Here is a 16453-nt window from a genome sequence, read left to right as displayed (position 1 = left end):
GCAAAGCATGGAGGTGGCCCTGGCTGCAGCTGGGCAGGCGAGACCCACCACAGAAAGAGTGCCAGGCAGGACTGCCATGCTGCTCCCTTCCCAGGGCACCCAGCCACCAGGAGCTGTGCATGAAGCCAGGCCAGAGGAGGCGGCCCCCTGCACTGTCATAGATTCATAGATTCATAGATGTTAGGGTCGGAAGGGACCTCAATAGATCATCGAATCCGACCCCCTGCATAGGCAGGAAAGAGTGCTGGGTCTAGATTGACCCCAGCTAGATGCTTATCTAACCTCCTCTTGAAGACCCCCAGGGTAGGGGAGAGCACCACCTCCCTTGGGAGCCTGTTCCAGACCTTGGCCACTCGAACTGTGAAGAAGTTCTTCCTAATGTCCAATCTAAATCTGCTCTCTGCTAGCTTGTGGCCATTATTTCTTGTAACCCCTGGGGGCGCCTTGGTGAATAAATCCTCACCAATTCCCTTCTGTGCCCCCGTGATGGACTTGTAGGCAGCCACAAGGTCGCCTCTCAACCTTCTCTTGCGGAGGCTGAAAAGGTCCAGTTTCTCTAGTCTCTCCTCGTTGGGCTTGGTCTGCAAGCCCTTAACCATACGACTGGCCCTTCTCTGGACCCTCTCCAGGTTATCCGCATCCCTCTTGAATTGCGGCGCCCAGAATTGCACGCAGTACTCCAACTGCGGTCTGACCAGCTCCCGATAGAGGGGAAGTATCACCTCCTTGGACCTATTCGTCATGCATCTGCTGATGCATGATAAAGTGCCATTGGCTTTTTTGATGGCTTCATCACACTGCCGACTCATGTTCATCTTGGAGTCCACTAGGACTCCAAGATCCCTTTCCACTTCCGTGCCACCCAGCAGGTCATTCCCTAGGCTGTAGGTATGCTGGACATTTTTCCTCCCTAGGTGCAGCACTTTGCATTTCTCCTTGTTGAACTGCGTTCTGTTGTTTTCGGCCCACTTGTCTAACCCGTCCAGGTCTGCTTGCAGCTGTTCCCTGCCCTCCGGTGTGTCCACCTCTCCCCATAGCTTTGTGTCATCTGCAAACTTGGACAGAGTGCATTTCACTCCCTCGTCCAAGTCGCTGATGAAGACATTAAAGAGTATCGGTCCAAGGACCGAGCCCTGCAGGACCCCACTGTGCACACCCTTCCAGGTCGAAGCTGACCCATACACCACAACTCTCTGGGTGCGGCCTTCCAGCCAATTCGCCACCCACCGGACTGTGTAGTCATCCAAGTCACAGCCTCTTAACTTGCTCACCAGTATGGGGTGGGATACCGTATCGAAGGCCTTCCTGAAGTCTAAGTATATGACATCCACCCCTCCTCCTGTGTCCAGGCGTTTCGTAACCTGGTCATAAAAAGAGACTAGATTGGTCAGGCATGATCTGCCTGCCACGAACCCGTGCTGGTTTCCCCTCTGCATAATTTGTCCTGCCGGGCTCTCGCATATGTGAGCCTTGATAATTTTTTCAAAGACTTTGCCTAGGATGGAGGTGAGACTGACTGGCCCATAGTTGCCCGGGGTCATGGACAGGGACCCAGCTTCCCTGGGGCAGGAGGTCAGCAAGCCCTGCCCGAGCCCCAGCCTCAGCTCCAGCTCCTCCCAGGGAGACCTTGACAGTTCTCTGGAGTCCGGGAGCAACCTGCCCTATGGCACCACTATGAAATGTGAGGAGGTAACCTGGGGGCATTGGGCTCACTCAGGCCAGTCCATCTATCCCTGGCATTATTCAGTTGAATCCCAGCCAGGACAAATGACCTGAGCCATACAACTCCAGTGATCCCAATTTCACAGGCACTGTTGCGTGCAGCAGGGCACTGTGGGGGTTGGTTTAGGGGCAACCATGGTCAGTCCAGGGGCCAGCACCTGTGAGGGAAGCAGAAACAGCCTGGTCCCACTCAGTCATGGGGGCATGAGGTTGAAAATGCAGAAGAGGTGCATGGGGAAGCTGTGTGATACTTGCTCTGGCACAAGGCCCTAGGATGCAGAAGGAATATGAAAGCATCTCTGTGCCCCCCGTGCCCTTTTACATCCTCCAAGCTGCAGCAGCAGTCACCCTCTCCCCTTTCCTGCCTTGTGAAGTGATTCCCTACCGGCCAGGCGAGGAGGTGGAGGAAGAGCACGAGGGTGAAGACCTGATGGTACTGGAGGAAGAAGCCCTCACAGACATCATACTGCACCTCCATGGCCGAGGAAAGGTAGGAAACTTCCCCAGGGGAGCTGGCACCCAGCCCACCCTTGACTCCCACCATCCAGCCTTTGGGGGCAGCCATGCCACATGAACCAAGTTCTCCGAAGGGGAGACATTCAGACCATGGGCACTGGGACGTCAGCCTGGATGCATTGGTCTCATAGTCAGGCTCCCATCACAGATGCTGCCCCTGCTCCTCACTCTGCTTCCCAGCAGGAGACCAGTGCAAAGACAGTGGGGCATCCAAGGGGTCTTAGTACCACATTTGCTTTGGGGAGAACGGGAAGGTCTGTGGCCAACAACCTGTCTTTCCTCCTATCCCGCTCGGGGGGGGGGCAGTGCAGGACAAGGAGCATGGAAAGCACTTCCTCCTCGCCATCCCCACACTCTGTAGAGCCATCAAGCAGATGGGAGAGGAGACTCTGGAGCCAGAGTCCTGCAAAGTGGTCCTATTACAGAAGATGGTAAGCTTGGCCAAGCACTGGGCACTGTGGGGCGTGTGAGGGAAATGTTCGAGGGGGCCTGGCCTAGGGACCAGATCCATGTCCCTGTGCCTGGAGTACTGGGTGGTCTCCCCTGCATGATGGGCCTGTGGGGCCCCAATCTCACATGGTCGTTTGGGTCTCTCCAGGGCCTGATGGAGACGGTGGCATTGGATGAAAAGCCAAATAGGATCCTGTGCTACAACATGCCTGCAATCTGCAGCCTCAGGTACTGGTGCCCCTGCCCAACACCTCCAGCCCTGATATTGGCTTTGGCCCTGGGTTGGAGCTCCTCACCCGCCCCAGCCAAATCACCTGCCCCCAGTGGCCATCGTGCATTTATGCCAAAGAGCAAGGGCATCACTTCCTCGTGGCTGAGGAGGTATTTCCCTCCAAGAGTGGCACAAGGACCTTCACAAGATAATAGCTCTGGGGGTCTTGCAGGAGGGCAGCAGGGTCACAGGGGGCGGTGGGAGAGGGGGCTCTATTGCAGCCCTGATGCAGATGGGCTGGGAGACGTCAGCCATTTCATAACCACCTGTCAGCTCCTGCTTTCACTGGCCAACTACCCAGCCTGTGTCCAGCCCAGAGCGGTACCCCTGCCAACCCTGTAGAGCTCAGTCTCACACAGGCTCCTGACAGCGAGCTGAAGCCAGCCTTGGAGCCAGCCATGGAGTCATGCCTGCTGCAGACCACCCTGAAGATCTGCAAGACGTTCCCAACACAGAAGAGCCTTTGGACCAGGGTCACTCCTCCTCCCCCTACACAGTCCTGCCTGCCAACCCATGGAACCGGAGTTCTGCAAAGTGATCCTACAATGGAAGATCATTGTGAACTTGGCAAAGCTGGGCAATGTGGTGCGTGGGACGGAGAAGAGACAGGGGCTCCCGAGGCCAGGAAGGCAGGGAGTGCACAGGGGAGGGCAGGCATGCCTGGGCCTTGACATGGGAGAGCAGGGAAGGGAAATACTGGGCTAAAGCCATACAGGACAGTGAACGAATCCTGCATCTGGAGCGCAGCTGAGGTGGGATCAGGGAGTGAGTGGGTAGCTCCAGGGACATTTGTAGGAGAGAGTTGGAAGGGAATGGCTGGCCACGTTGGGTGTGTGGGTGTGAGGAAAATGTGCATGGGGGCCTGTCATAGGGAGCAGGATCCATGTCCCTGTGCCTGGAGCACTGGGTGGTCTCCCCTGCAGGACGGGCCTGTGGCCTGTTGGGCCCCAATCTCACATGGTCCTTTGGATCTCCCAGGAACTGTTGGAGATAGTGGTACTGGATGAAGAGCCAAACAGGATCCTGTGCTACAGCATGGCTGCCATCTGCAGCTTCAGGTACTGGTGCCACTGCCCAACACTTTCAGCCCTGATACTGGCTCTGGCCCTGGGTTAGAGTTGCTTACCCACCTCAGCCAAGTCACCTGCCCCCAGTGGCCAGCCTCCATTTTTGCCAAAGAGCATGGGCATCATTTCCTCCTGGCTGGACATGCATTTTCCTCCACGGGTGTCAGGAGGTCCTTGAGGAGAGGATAGCTGTGAGGGTCTTGCAGGAGGTCATCAGGGTCACAGGGGACACTGGGAGACGGGGCTCTATCGCAGCCCTGATGCTGATGGGCTGGGAGACTTCAGCTGGTTCGTAATCACCTGTCACCTCCTGCTTCCACTGCTGCCAGCTGGTGCCAACTCCACCGCCTGCATCCAGCCCAAAGCAGTGCCCCCACCAGCCCCACAGAGCTCAGGCTCACACAGGCTCCTCTCTCCTGACAACGAGCTGAAGCCAGCCCTGGAGCCAGCTATGGAGTCGTGCCTGCTGCAGACCACCCTGAAGATTGCCTGACGTCCCCAAAACAGAACAGCCTTTGGACCCCAGTCAGTCCTCCTCCTCCTACACAGTCCTGCCCACCATCCCCTGGCAGGTGCAGCCCCAAGCTCCATGGTACTGAGCCTTGGCTATCCTTCCCCTCCAGACCAAACAGCAGAAGCACATGGAGGACCTGGAAGCCATGCTGAGGAGCCTGTTGGCCAGCGCATCCAGCTTGGGCAGGCTGCAGTTCCTTTGGGAGGTGAGCACAGTGCGGAGGAGCTGGGCTCTGGGGAGGGACAGCCTCAGTGCCCTGTGAGCTGCCCAAGGTTGTCCTCAGAGATGCATCCCTGCCCTGTCAGGAGAGAGACGGGTTTGTCCTGAGGCATCTGTATTGTCTGTACCAGGCCTGGAGAGCCTAGAGGAACTAGCCACAAAGTCAAGGATGGCCCTCTTGGTCCTGACTGTGGGGTCTGGGCAGGATTGAGGTGTCAGTCCTCTCTTCCCAACTGATTATCTGTGAATCAGACATTCAGAGAGAGGGCCAGGGCTGAGACTGAATTTGGTGCCAGCCTCGAGACACAGGGACATGCTGGGAGCTGCAGGCCAGGTGCCACATCCCTGGGGCCACAGTCCTTTCTCAGACCCACACAGCACATGCTCCATCCTGAGCTCCAAGACAGCCTTGAGGCAGGGCAGGAGGATGGGCTCATGGGTACAGCAGGGGCCGGTGGCCACTGACTTTGTTTCTCCCGCAGCACCTGAAATCCTGGCTGCAGTCTGCCAATGCCAAGGATAGGATGAAGAGCATGAGAAGCAGGAGGGCCCTGCTCTGCTTTGCTGTCTCCCTCCTCCCGCAGTTTGAGGTAAGAGGTCCCTGGGCTCAGGGGTGCCTCCTGGGTCTTTTGAGGCTGCCATGTGATCACCCTGCTCTGGGCAATGTCACATTTGGTCCTGTGGCTGTCCTGGTCTTCCTGGAGCAGCAGGGCAGAGACATCTCCAGGGGACCAGCACAAGTCACTTGGCTCCAGGCTGTGATGTGAACAGAGGGCTTGAATGCTCTGGCTCTAGCTCCTTTGCCCTGACCCCTCCTGTGGCATGGGGCAGCAGGAGGAGATGGACAGATACACCCAGGCTGGGGGTAAGTTGTATGGTGCAAGGTAGGACACAGATGCATTCCCTTCCCCTGTCCTCCTAGTTAGGACTCGCCCGACATGCCCCAGATGGGTGACACCACGGCCCAGCTGTGTCTGTCCCTCAGCCACCCAGCAGCAGACACCAGCTGCCAGGCCAGGGAGGGCATCTACCTGCTCGCCCAAATCCTGCGGCACCACAAGGGTAAGGAAGCCCGGTCAGGGTGCAAGACCCCTATGGAAACAATCCTTCTGCCCACACACTGATCTCAGCTTGGGGGGAAGAAGCTTCCCCTGCCAACGTCTGCCCACACCCAGATTAGTGTGCAAATGTACACCAGCCTTTCACTCCAGAGCCCAGCTTGACCTCAGGCTAGGAAAATCAGCATGTTCAGGGTCTAACGTCAAAAGTGGGGAAAGGAAAGATGCTGGGAGAGACATGGTGGGAAAGAGCCCCCGCTGGGCAGGAGCAGTAGCACAGACCACAAGCAAGAGCCTGGGGGTGTTGCCAGGGAAGTAACTTGGAGCAGCACTTGCTTTGACTGGGTGCGGGCATTTCCCATATTTGACACTGCCTAAACCAAGCAGCCAGTCCCAGAGCCCCCAGAACATAAAGGACACAGGAAACCTAGGGAGCCTGGATCTCCTCATATGACCCAGGACGATGAAACCCTGCCAGCGCCCTGTTCACATGGTGCCATGGGGGCACTGTTGGCTCCACTGGGCAGACACCAAACACTGAAGCCACAATGCCAGCTCTGAGTAAGATCTTCCTTTGTGTCCTAGGCCGAGACATGCAGGAGGCAGAGGGGTTACACTGTCTAAGCCAGGCACAGCAGGCCCATTTAGCTCTGGACCTGGCTTAAGTCGGGGAGGTAAGGATGCTCTGCCCAGCCCTGACAAAGCTCAGGGTGTGGGGCTGTGTGTCAATAGTGGCTGTGTCCAGGGTTGTGGAGAAAGGCCTGCTGCTTCTCTGCAGCTCACAAGGTTCCTCCTACTGCCCTGGTGAGGGGCTGGCCTGGACATGGAGCCTGGCTCTGGGATATGCAAACACTTTCTGTCCCCTGGGTTTCAGGTGTTTCAAAAGATCTTATCAGAGGGGCAAAGGAGATCTTTCGTGCAGAGGGCACTTGCGGGGGTGCTGGACATCAACATGTGTGTCAGCCGTGCTGCGCTGATCCTCCTCTATGCCATGCTGGGGGAAGCCGGCTACCTGATCGGGGACAAGGTAAGCAGAGGGTCAGGCTCAGGGAGTGGGTGGAGGGGCACAGGGCTGCTCACCTCTAGGCCCCTTCATCCCATTGACACTTGGTGACCTGTGGAAACAAGTGTGAAAGGAAATGGGAATCCTAGCAAGTGCTTCTGAACAAGGAGTTTGTTCAGCTGTATGCTCAGGATGGCACCAGCCTGTCCCCTGCACAAATACGGCCCCTTCAGCTGCGTATCTCTAGGCAGCACCTGTGACAACATGTACATCTCCATCAGGAGAAGCTGCCACTGCCTAGTGTTAGGATGGTAAACCTGATCTTTTTTCCCGCTCTTTTCCCTTGCTTTTTTCCCCGTTCTTTTTTTCCCGCCCTTTTCCCCTACTGATTTATGGTGAGCCCAAACACTGAAAGAATTGGACTTGCAGCTGATACATTGCTTACCTATGCCCAAGTAGGAGATTTGACTGGGCGTAAGGCTTAAGACGCTAAAGTCAGCAGCAAAATGACACGTTTGTTTACTTAGTGGAATGCAGGGCTTTAATAGGTTAATCATTTGTCTAATCATTTGACCATCGGTTTGGTCATGGAATAGAGGAACTCAAACCAGACAGGAAAACCAGTGGTACATTAAGAGGTAAAATGCAAAAGTAAGCTTTTAAGATGATTAACCGCAAGTGACCAAAGGTAGTAAGGGTGACGACCTCACACAGGCGATCATGGTCATGGGCTAATGCATAGCCAATTCCATGGTGGGGCAGAGCCATGGGCGTAACGGGAGGAGGTCGGGGGAGGAGACTGGGCACGGTTTAATGCTAATGAGCGTAGACTGGAAAATATAAATGTATGAATGCAATGATGTTCTGGGCCGCCAATAAAGTTGTTGAATGCAGCGTGTGCTTGTGTTTGCTCCACGAGTGGTCGTGCTCGCGATTCCATGGGCAATTGATTCATCGCCTCCCCAGTCATTGGGCCTCACATGGAGTTGAGGTTTAACACCTAGGTTAAGGGCAGGGTCCCTTCATGGCTCCAGGTCACTGCAAGTGGACCCAGGCTATGGGGTCATAGAAGAGGAAGCCCCTCAGGCACACATCTAGGTCGACCCCTGCTCCAAGAAGGATCGTCCCTGTCTCAAGCAGCCTAAAAGAGTCTGTCTTAGAAGTTGTGCTTGATCCATCTCTTAGAGATGGGGAGGGGCTGGGTAAACTCTGCTGTTTCCTGGTGCTGTGACACTCCTGTGGCTGCCACCTCCCAGACAGAAAAGAGTCTCTCACTGGCCCTTGTGCCTTCACAGGAGGAAGAAATCCCCGCCAGGATCATGAGGAAGCTGCTTCATGAAGGGCTTCAAACAGCTGCCCAGAGAGCTGCAGGGCCACAGCCTGCTGGCAAGCTCCTCCAGCACCCCCTCCCCTCTGCAGCAGCCCAAGGTCCCTTCTGCAGGTACCGTCCCCTCTCCTCTGCCCCTGCGGATCAGGGACCTGTGAAAAGAAAGATGGAGTCTCACGGCACCAACACAAACCTTCTCCCTTTGGTGTGTGAGGAGTTGTCCCCCCTGTCCCCAAAAACACCTGGCCTGGCATTAGCTCTCCACTGCGCCCCATTCCCTTCTCCTCCTGCCATTGCCAGGGCCCATTTCACCCCCTGCCCCCAGCCCTACACACCAGGCAGTGTGTGTTCATCTCCCCAGGGATTAACAGGACATGGAAATCAGGTCTCCCACATCCAAAATGACTGCTGTAACGACTTAGGCATCTGACTATGCCTCCATCACAAGGCAGTCAAACAGACCATCACCCTCCTGTTTAGAAGACTTAAATGCACACCAATGTCCATATCTATTCATCCACTGCTTTTTCTTGCCATTTATGGTGGCATCTTCAACCAACACCAAGGCTGACAGCACCTCCCTGAGCAAATGCAATATCCAGAGCCTCACAGGCAGCAAGACAGCCACAGAGGGAACCTCCAGCCCAGAATCAGCCACCACGCTAGGGTCAGTGACTGATGCAAACACCCCCTGAATGAGTCAGAGCTAGCCTTCCCCCAGAGAGATTACAATATCTACCCGGACATGAGAAGTTACTAGTGGGTGGAGACTTTGGCCTATTCTTCCACCCACTTTGCCCATCAAGGTGTTGGGGGTAAAGAACAGGTGTCATGAATTTCCGGTCCCGCTGTTGTGGGATCAAGATAGCTGTTGCAGTGTATGTGGCATTTTGCAATCCCAGGCTTCAGGGTTTAAGCTGGTTGCCAGTTGAGGCCAGGAAGTAATTTTTCTCCCCTTTTCCCTTGAAGATCATGACTGTGGGGGCTTTTGCACCTTCCTCTGAGGCACTGGGGCACAATAAGATCATAGTGGTGTCATTCTCCAAACAGCAGGACTTATGGCACCTGGCCAAACCATGAATCTTCATTGGGCAGAGGAGGGAGACAGCAACAGCAAATGTGGTGTCCCATATATCATATTGTAGAACAATAAAGAAAATATTTACATTTCCTTTCCTGATAACTGTTGGTTGCGCTTTTATTTACTGGGCATAACTGGAGGCACTGACCTACTATTAACAAAGGAACTTTGTGGCATTTCTGGTCTTCCTGTTTCCTATTATATATAGGCAGTCTTGGCAGCCTTTAGGTTGGCTTGGACTTGGTGAATGGTCTTGAGGAGCTCCAGCACCACAGTATCCAGTCAGGGGAAAGTGCTGTGTGGTGGAAACACAAATGAAGCCCATCAGTTACCAAACATAAATAAATAAAAAAGAAGAATTGGCTCCCATTGAAGCATATGTTCTGCATTGCTGCATGCCTGTTCAGGCAGGAGTAACAGTCCTGATAACTCCAAAAGTCTCTTAGTTACTGTGTTAGGATCTGGTTTACTCCTGATTGCCCCTATGCTTGGGGGTTGGAGAGCAGTGTGCTGTTGAAAGGTGGAGGCAATCATGTAAGAAGTGGTCACCCTTAGTTAAACATGGGGTGTGAACTGGGACCCATTATCAGAAGTGATAGGTCCAGGAAATCATGTAATCAGAAGACATGGAGAGCAGAAGGGTGACTGGAGCCTCCGGACTGCAGCTCTCTACCATAATGCCAAGCCTGCCCCGTGAGCCTGCATGGGGCCCCAGCTCCATATGGGACAAGGCCGCAGTGCTATGCACGGTGGATCAAGCCCATTGCTTTGAACCCACACACTTGGCACCCACAGGCAGAAGCTCCAACTGCAGTGCCCTCAGGGGTCTGGTTATGTACCAGCCTGAATTCAGCCTGGGCCTGCAATGAGCTCTGCAAGAGGGGACCAGGTGACCTGGGTGGTGCACTGCCACATCCCGCCTGGACTGCCAATTTAAACCGGTTGCATGTTGTTAAACTGGTTGCACATTGCATGTTGTTGTTGCAGGTTGTTAATCCGCCCAGGTGATTCTGATCAAGTCTCAAACATCACCTGGACAGAGAGCAGGGAGTCAGATGCAGCAAGGAATATGGGTGGCTACCAGGAAAACAGGCTTTTTTTTGGAAAACTATTCATTTCTATATATATAAGTAAAGAATATATATAGTTTTATATATACAGGTATAGATCTATAAAACTGGACCTCTAACAGCCTGTCTTATGACCATGATGGTTCACTTCACACTGCAAAACCACACGTTTGCAGTTACATCGATCTCCGTCTCGTTAGAAAGGCCGTACCGCGCACCTGCGCTCCCACATGCTTCCCGAGAGCCACCCTGGGTTTCCCTGGGCTTACTGGTCCCCACCCCACCCAGTGAGTATGCCCAGGGTATCCATTTGCCCAGAAATCGCCATGTCCCACAGGCACTTCAGTTAAATAACAGGAGAAACAAAGGGCTTTATTCAACCCGGTGCTTTGACTAGAGGACATGGTAAAACAAAACTGACAAAATCCTCGCCCTGCTCTTCAGTATTTCCATGAAAATCCCCGGGTCGCCCTCCCGTCCGTCGCAGCTCACTCCCTCCCCAGCGACCTCTGGTCCCTCCTCACAGGGAGCCTCTCCAAACTGTTGCTGCTTTCAGAGCTGTCTCCACAGCACCCGCCCGCCGCCAGGGCCAGGGAGTCCTCTTGCTGCGCTTGTGGCTCCAGCACACCCATCACTTCCACAAGTTCAGAGGTGCAGCAGGCAGATGAAACGGACACTTGCTTCATGATCATTTGTTGCTAAAATACTCTGTGCAAGACAAAACCCAGGCTCTCACTGTCCTCTAAGGGTCTGGGGAAATGGAAGTCAAACATGAGCATGGTTTGCCCACCCGTGCTGGAGTAATCTAGTGATCGCGGGCTGCACAGCAATGACAAGGTGCAAACATGGGCTGGCTTTAGCGCATGCTAGGAACAAGGTTTGAATTACACTGTGATTCTCGAGGGGTGGTCCGCAAAAAAACTGGGCTGCCCGTCACAATACCCAAATAAAATCAGCGCCCCCAGCTTCCCCATAACTCGAACCCTGCCTAGAAACAAGAGTACGTAGTCAGGTTAAGCAAGCAGTGAGATGCCAGCACATCCAACAGTCACCCCTGCATGTAGCTCTGCAGGCATGCCTACAGCCGCCTGGTCAGACGCAACCTACTCCAAAGCAATGTCTTATGCTAAGGAGGAGTGAATCTGCTCGCGTGAGCAAATAAGCATTTTTGGCAGTGATGGGATGAGTAAGGCATCTGTACATGCTAGAGCATGCAAGGCGCATCTCGGGCATCCTTCTGGTGTTACTGTGCTCGAGCCCTGTGGGCAGATAGGATATAGATACAAAAGCAGAAAGAAGGTAGGTTCAAACAGAGCGTGGTAAGGTCGGGGTGTACAACTGGGCAGAGGAAACTGGGTCCTGCGCAGAGACGGGTTTTCCAAAGGACAATCCTAGGCGGAACAAAGCTTAGTGAGAAAGATTAAGCTGGTAGCTGTATCTGGCTCTTGTTATTTGAGCATCACATACAGCCAGCCCAGCCAGTATGTGGTGGGCCGCCTCCTCTGTTGGCACAGCTCAGTGTAGCAATCTTGAGGTCAACAAACTGATGCTACTTTAAGCCAGCTGAGAATCTCACCCAGTATATACACATTGTTCACAGCCACGTGGAAATTACACTGACTGAAACTCTCCTTTTCTACATACAGTACAGCTCCTCGGAGGCAGTGGAGGCTCCAAAAGAGCACATCAGAACCCCTCAGCGCCTGAGCCTAAAGCCGATCACGACACACCTGGACGGTCTGTGAGCATCTGCCCAGCAGCACTCCATCCCCCCGGGCAAGCAAGTGGCCTTCGGTGTGCCTCTGCCAGCTTCACATGCTTGCAAATGTGGCTGCACAATCGAAACCTTCATGTAGTGACGCAGCCCCTGGGGCTCTCCAGGGCCACCTGCAGGGTGTTTAGAAAGATCCTCAAGGGTGGACTCCCAACCCCTTCCCAGGCAGGAACTGCTCCCCAGGCTGAGTGGCTCTGGGAGCCTAAACCTGTGGTGCTGCTGAGCACCCACAGCTCTCATGCAAGGGGATCCACATGTCATTGGTTTGGTGCTCCTGTATCCCACCAGAGTGAGATTAAGGGATCAGTCTGTGGGAAGAAAGATCATGTCCACAGGGGTCCTGCAGCCTGCCTGGGCTTCCTTACCCTTTTGTTGCAGCAGGATTTGGCCGACCCCTCCTGTGGCATGGGGCAGGGTCTGTCCCCTCCGTGGGAAAGGAAAGATGCTAGGAGAGGCATACCAACAGTGCAGGGCCAGGAGTGAGGAAGTGACCCTGCACAACAGACGAGCAGCCCCACACCAGATTGGGGAGCCAGGGCTGACACAGGGAGCAGTGACATAAACAGCCAGTGCATCCCATCTTCATCATTCAGTGCTGAGGAAGAGCTCTACATCTGTGATAGAAACATGTATGCACATTAGGAGGCCAAGGGATTTGCTTAACAAAAACTTTTATCCGTCAAGCCTGAGAGTTAAGAATTGCAGCTGACCAGCTTTTGGGCACAAGATGCCCTTTCTGAATCTGTCTTACTTCTCTACCATCTCTTCTCAGCTTTCAAGTCCCTCCAAGAAAAGATATTCTCAAACAAGTTCTACTCCTAGCATTATTTTTCATATTCAACAACACAAACTGGATGTAATTGGAAATATACAATTTAGTGATTGCTTATTGATAACACTTCAGCAATGATTGCTAACAGGTTGGTATCTGTTGCTACAGGTGGAATAAGACAGGCTATTACAACAAATCCCATGCCCTTGTAACATCTCTCCTTTGTGTAACACTATTTATTGTTTCTTGCTGTTTTTTCCTCAATGTGTGTTTGGTTTACCCTGGACCTCAAATGGGGACTATTTTCCCATGTGGAGGGACCCTGGAGCAGGAGGGTGAGAACCACGTCCCCTGGGACAAGGATCTGCGCTGCCAGCCTCACCACCCTTTATTGGGAGCTGGCAGATGTCACAATGCTGCCCAATTGCCCTGGTGCCCCTGGGACCTGGAGTGCCCAGGCGAGAGCAGCAGCCCTGGTGAGCTCCTGGGAGTCTCATTCTTTAGTCTGGTTGTTTTCAGGACTCATGGCTCCGTCTAGGCACAGAGCGCCCCCAACCAAGTCTGAATCTGCGGGGCAGCCTCTGGGTCCATTTGCAGCCCTCTGGCTGCTTCCTCTGTGGCCATGATCCCTCCCTGCCTGCACTGCCAGAGTACTAGAAAGAGCTGGCCCATAGGGCAGCCCTGGCTGAGGTCTGGAAGAGTCCAGTGGCCCTGGTGTAAGGAAGGAAAAGGACAATGCCAAGGAGGGTGGGAGAAAAGGCTGGGATGAGAGTGCAGAGTGGCTGTGGAGAAAGGGGCAGGTGCTTTTCCCCCCCTGTCTGTCACCCCCTGATGCCTCCATTTCCATTTTTACTGACTGGCTTTCTTGCCTGCATTGCGTACCAGGCCAGCCTCTGGCTTCTTTACTATTCCTACCATCCAGAACCAACTGCAGGTACTTCCTCATCCTGACAGAGGGTTTTTCAACGCAAAAGTTGGCATTCCAGGCAGCTAAACTGAGCACACCAGGAGCCTCACAACTGCACAGCAACCAGCAAGCATCAGGCCTGTCAAAGATGTGACAGGTCTGGGCGTTCCCCAGCCTGGACTGTTTGTGTGCATTTGCTGGAGGTTATAGCGCCTCCTACCCGCCTTTCACCAGGGGATCATTGGTCCTGGCATTTACAGGGCTGCCACACTGCCGGCAGTCCCACCAGGCCTCCCTACCTTGGCAGGGTGCAGTTTTAGTGGTCATGCCCAGGACCTGGGGCATCCTTCCCCGTAGCCCCATGCCATACCTCCAAATTCATCCTGGCAGGGGAATGAGCTCAGCAGGGACATGTTCTTCCCCTGCTGGCTGGTGATGCAGTTAGTGCCCCCTCCAGCTGAGAGCAGGGCATTATCTAGTTTTTAAAAAACTCAAAAAAAAGGAAATTGGTGCAGATGGAGTGAGGAGGGTAGCACTCAGTCCATTTGCAGGTGGACCTTGGGGAACCCCAGCAGCGGGAGGTTCAACTTCAAGAACATCAGCTGCTCCACCAAAGCAGGATCCAAGCAGGTGCGGTGGGGTGTCACAACATCCCCAGCAATGCTGAACACCGTCGCGCTTGGAACACTGGTTGGTGGACAGGACAGGTGTTGCCAGGCAACTGTGGCCAGATCCTGCCACATCTGGCTGCGGCTTGCCCAGTAGACCAAGGGGTCACAGTCCAGTGGCTCCACATCTTCAGCAAGACAGGCAGCCACCAAAGCCTCGGTGCTACCTGCCTGAAGCTGGGGTCCGGTGCATTTGGACCCCAGCACTGAAGCCATGCCCATGGCCCACATTGGCAGTGGCTTGCATGGAGGAGACTGGCTGATGCTGGGAGTGCTGGCATGGGCAAGTGGATCCCCATCTTCCACGTCCACTTGTCTATGCACTTCAGCCTCCCTGACTTTGTTGACCAGCACCTGCATCCAGTGATCGAGGGTTTTGGTGCTGCCAGTGCACATGCTCCCCTTTACCCTTGGGTCACACATGCCCACCATCATGTGGGCCGTACTGGACCGCAAGGAATCCAGCGGTCTCCTGATGCCCTTCTTCAGCCGCATCACCAGTACCTGCACATCTGGTGACAGCAGCCTGCCCCAGCCAGGAACATTGATCCCCTGGAACTTCTCCATTTGGTTCTCCAGTTCCCTCGCTACGGGGATCACCTGGCTGGGGAAGGCATCGTCAGTGCTAAGGCTGTTGGTGGCCTCGAGGAAGGGCTTGAGGACCACCAAGATCTGGGAGATGGTACCTCACTCAGCTCTGTTCAGGGGGCTGCTGATCCCGATCTCCCCAAGCAAGGCCATCTCATGGATAGCCTTCTGTTGCTCCACCAGCCTTTCAAGCATCAGGTACGTGGAGTTCCACCAAGTCTCCACATCCTGCATGATTTTGTGCCGCGGGATGCTCAGCTCTGCCTGTTTCTCCCGCAGCATCTTGCCCCCCTTGATGCTGCTGTGGAAGTAGCCCGCCAACTTCCTGCATTTTGAAATCACCTGGCTTGTAGCAGTAGTGGTGGCAGCACCATCACCAGCATCCCTGTCCCCCTCCAAGGCATCCCTCACTATGAGGTGCAGCCTGTGTGCCACACAGCGGATGCCAAAGAAGTTGGCATCATGGACAGCCTTCACCATATTGGCCCCATTGTCAGTGACCATGAACCTGCAGGTGAGCTCGGCCTGTCCAACAAGCCACCCCAGCACCACGCAGTTCATGGCCCCCATGATCTCCCTTGCCATGTGGGACTCATCCAGCACCTCAGCTTGGAGGAGAGCCTGCCAGTTCCCTGTGAAGGAGAGGTAGGTGTGCACATCTGCAAGGGGCAAGCAGGGGAGTGCATGCTTAGGGGCAACCAACATGGTTTCATTAGAGGCAGGCCCTGTCAGACCAACCTGGTGGCCTTCTATGTATGACCAGGTCACAAAATCCTTGGACGCAGGTGCGCGGTGGACGTAGTCTTTCTGGACTTTAGGAAGGCCTTCAACACTGTCTCTCACCCCATTCTCATTAAAAAATTAGGAGATTGCGGTGTCAATGCCTACACAGTCAGATGGGTCGCCAATTGGCTGGAGGGCTGCACCCAGAGTGGTGGTGGACAGGTCATTTTCGACCTGGAGGGATGTGGGCAGTGGGGTCCCTCAGGGCTCGGTCCTCAGGCCCGCACTGTTCAACATCTTCATCAGTGACTTGGACGAGGGGGTGACCTTGTTCAAATTCGCAGATGACACTAAGATGTGGGGAAAAAGAAGTGGGAATGCTAGAAGGGAGGGACAGGCTGTAATTGGATCTGGACAGGTTACAGGGGTGGGCAGATGAGAATAAGATGGGATTCAATACTGACAAGTGCAGGGTACTGCACCTAGGGAGAAAGAACCAGCAGCAGACCTAAGGGCTGGGGAACTCCCTTCTCTTCAGCACAGAGGCAGAAAAGGATCTTGGAGTCATTATAGACTCCAAGATGACCATGGGCCGCCAATGTGGGAACGCGGTCAGGAAGGCTAACCGCACCTTGTCATGGATCCACAGATGCATCACGAGCAGGTCCAAGGCGGTGATCCTCCCCCTCTATATGACATTGGTCAGGCCACAGTTGGAGTACT

At 54.4% G+C, this 16453-nt stretch overlaps 1 protein-coding gene across 3 annotated transcripts; it reads left to right on the top strand.

Annotated features, from left to right (window-relative positions):
- The first annotated feature begins 2537 nt into the window (after positions 1-2537).
- Positions 2538-9279, top strand: LOC109283942 (uncharacterized). 3 transcript variants are annotated; one of them, XR_009460899.1, is made up of 8 exons: positions 2538-2669; positions 2837-3544; positions 3938-4017; positions 4650-4745; positions 5242-5349; positions 5682-6491; positions 6692-6844; positions 8116-9279. XR_009460899.1 is itself a non-coding variant. In XM_059724480.1 (2 exons), the coding sequence occupies exons 1-2, from the start codon at positions 6641-6643 to the stop codon at positions 8575-8577; spliced, it is 666 nt and encodes a 221-aa protein (XP_059580463.1). In that variant the 5' UTR covers positions 6547-6640; the 3' UTR covers positions 8578-9279. The 3 variants fall into 3 exon arrangements, 1 of the variants encoding a protein (XP_059580463.1); XR_009460898.1 differs by having other exon boundaries at positions 3938-4551; XM_059724480.1 differs by lacking the exons at positions 2538-2669; positions 2837-3544; positions 3938-4017; ... (1 more) ...; positions 5242-5349; positions 5682-6491 and having other exon boundaries at positions 6547-6844.
- Positions 9280-16453: the final 7174 nt, after the last annotated feature.

The sequence above is a fragment of the Alligator mississippiensis genome, chromosome 3, assembly GCF_030867095.1.
Source record: "Alligator mississippiensis isolate rAllMis1 chromosome 3, rAllMis1, whole genome shotgun sequence".
In the NCBI taxonomy this organism is placed as follows: Eukaryota; Metazoa; Chordata; order Crocodylia; family Alligatoridae; genus Alligator; species Alligator mississippiensis.
The sequence above is the reverse complement of the archived record's forward strand: the minus strand, read 5'-3'. Positions and strand labels throughout refer to the sequence as shown.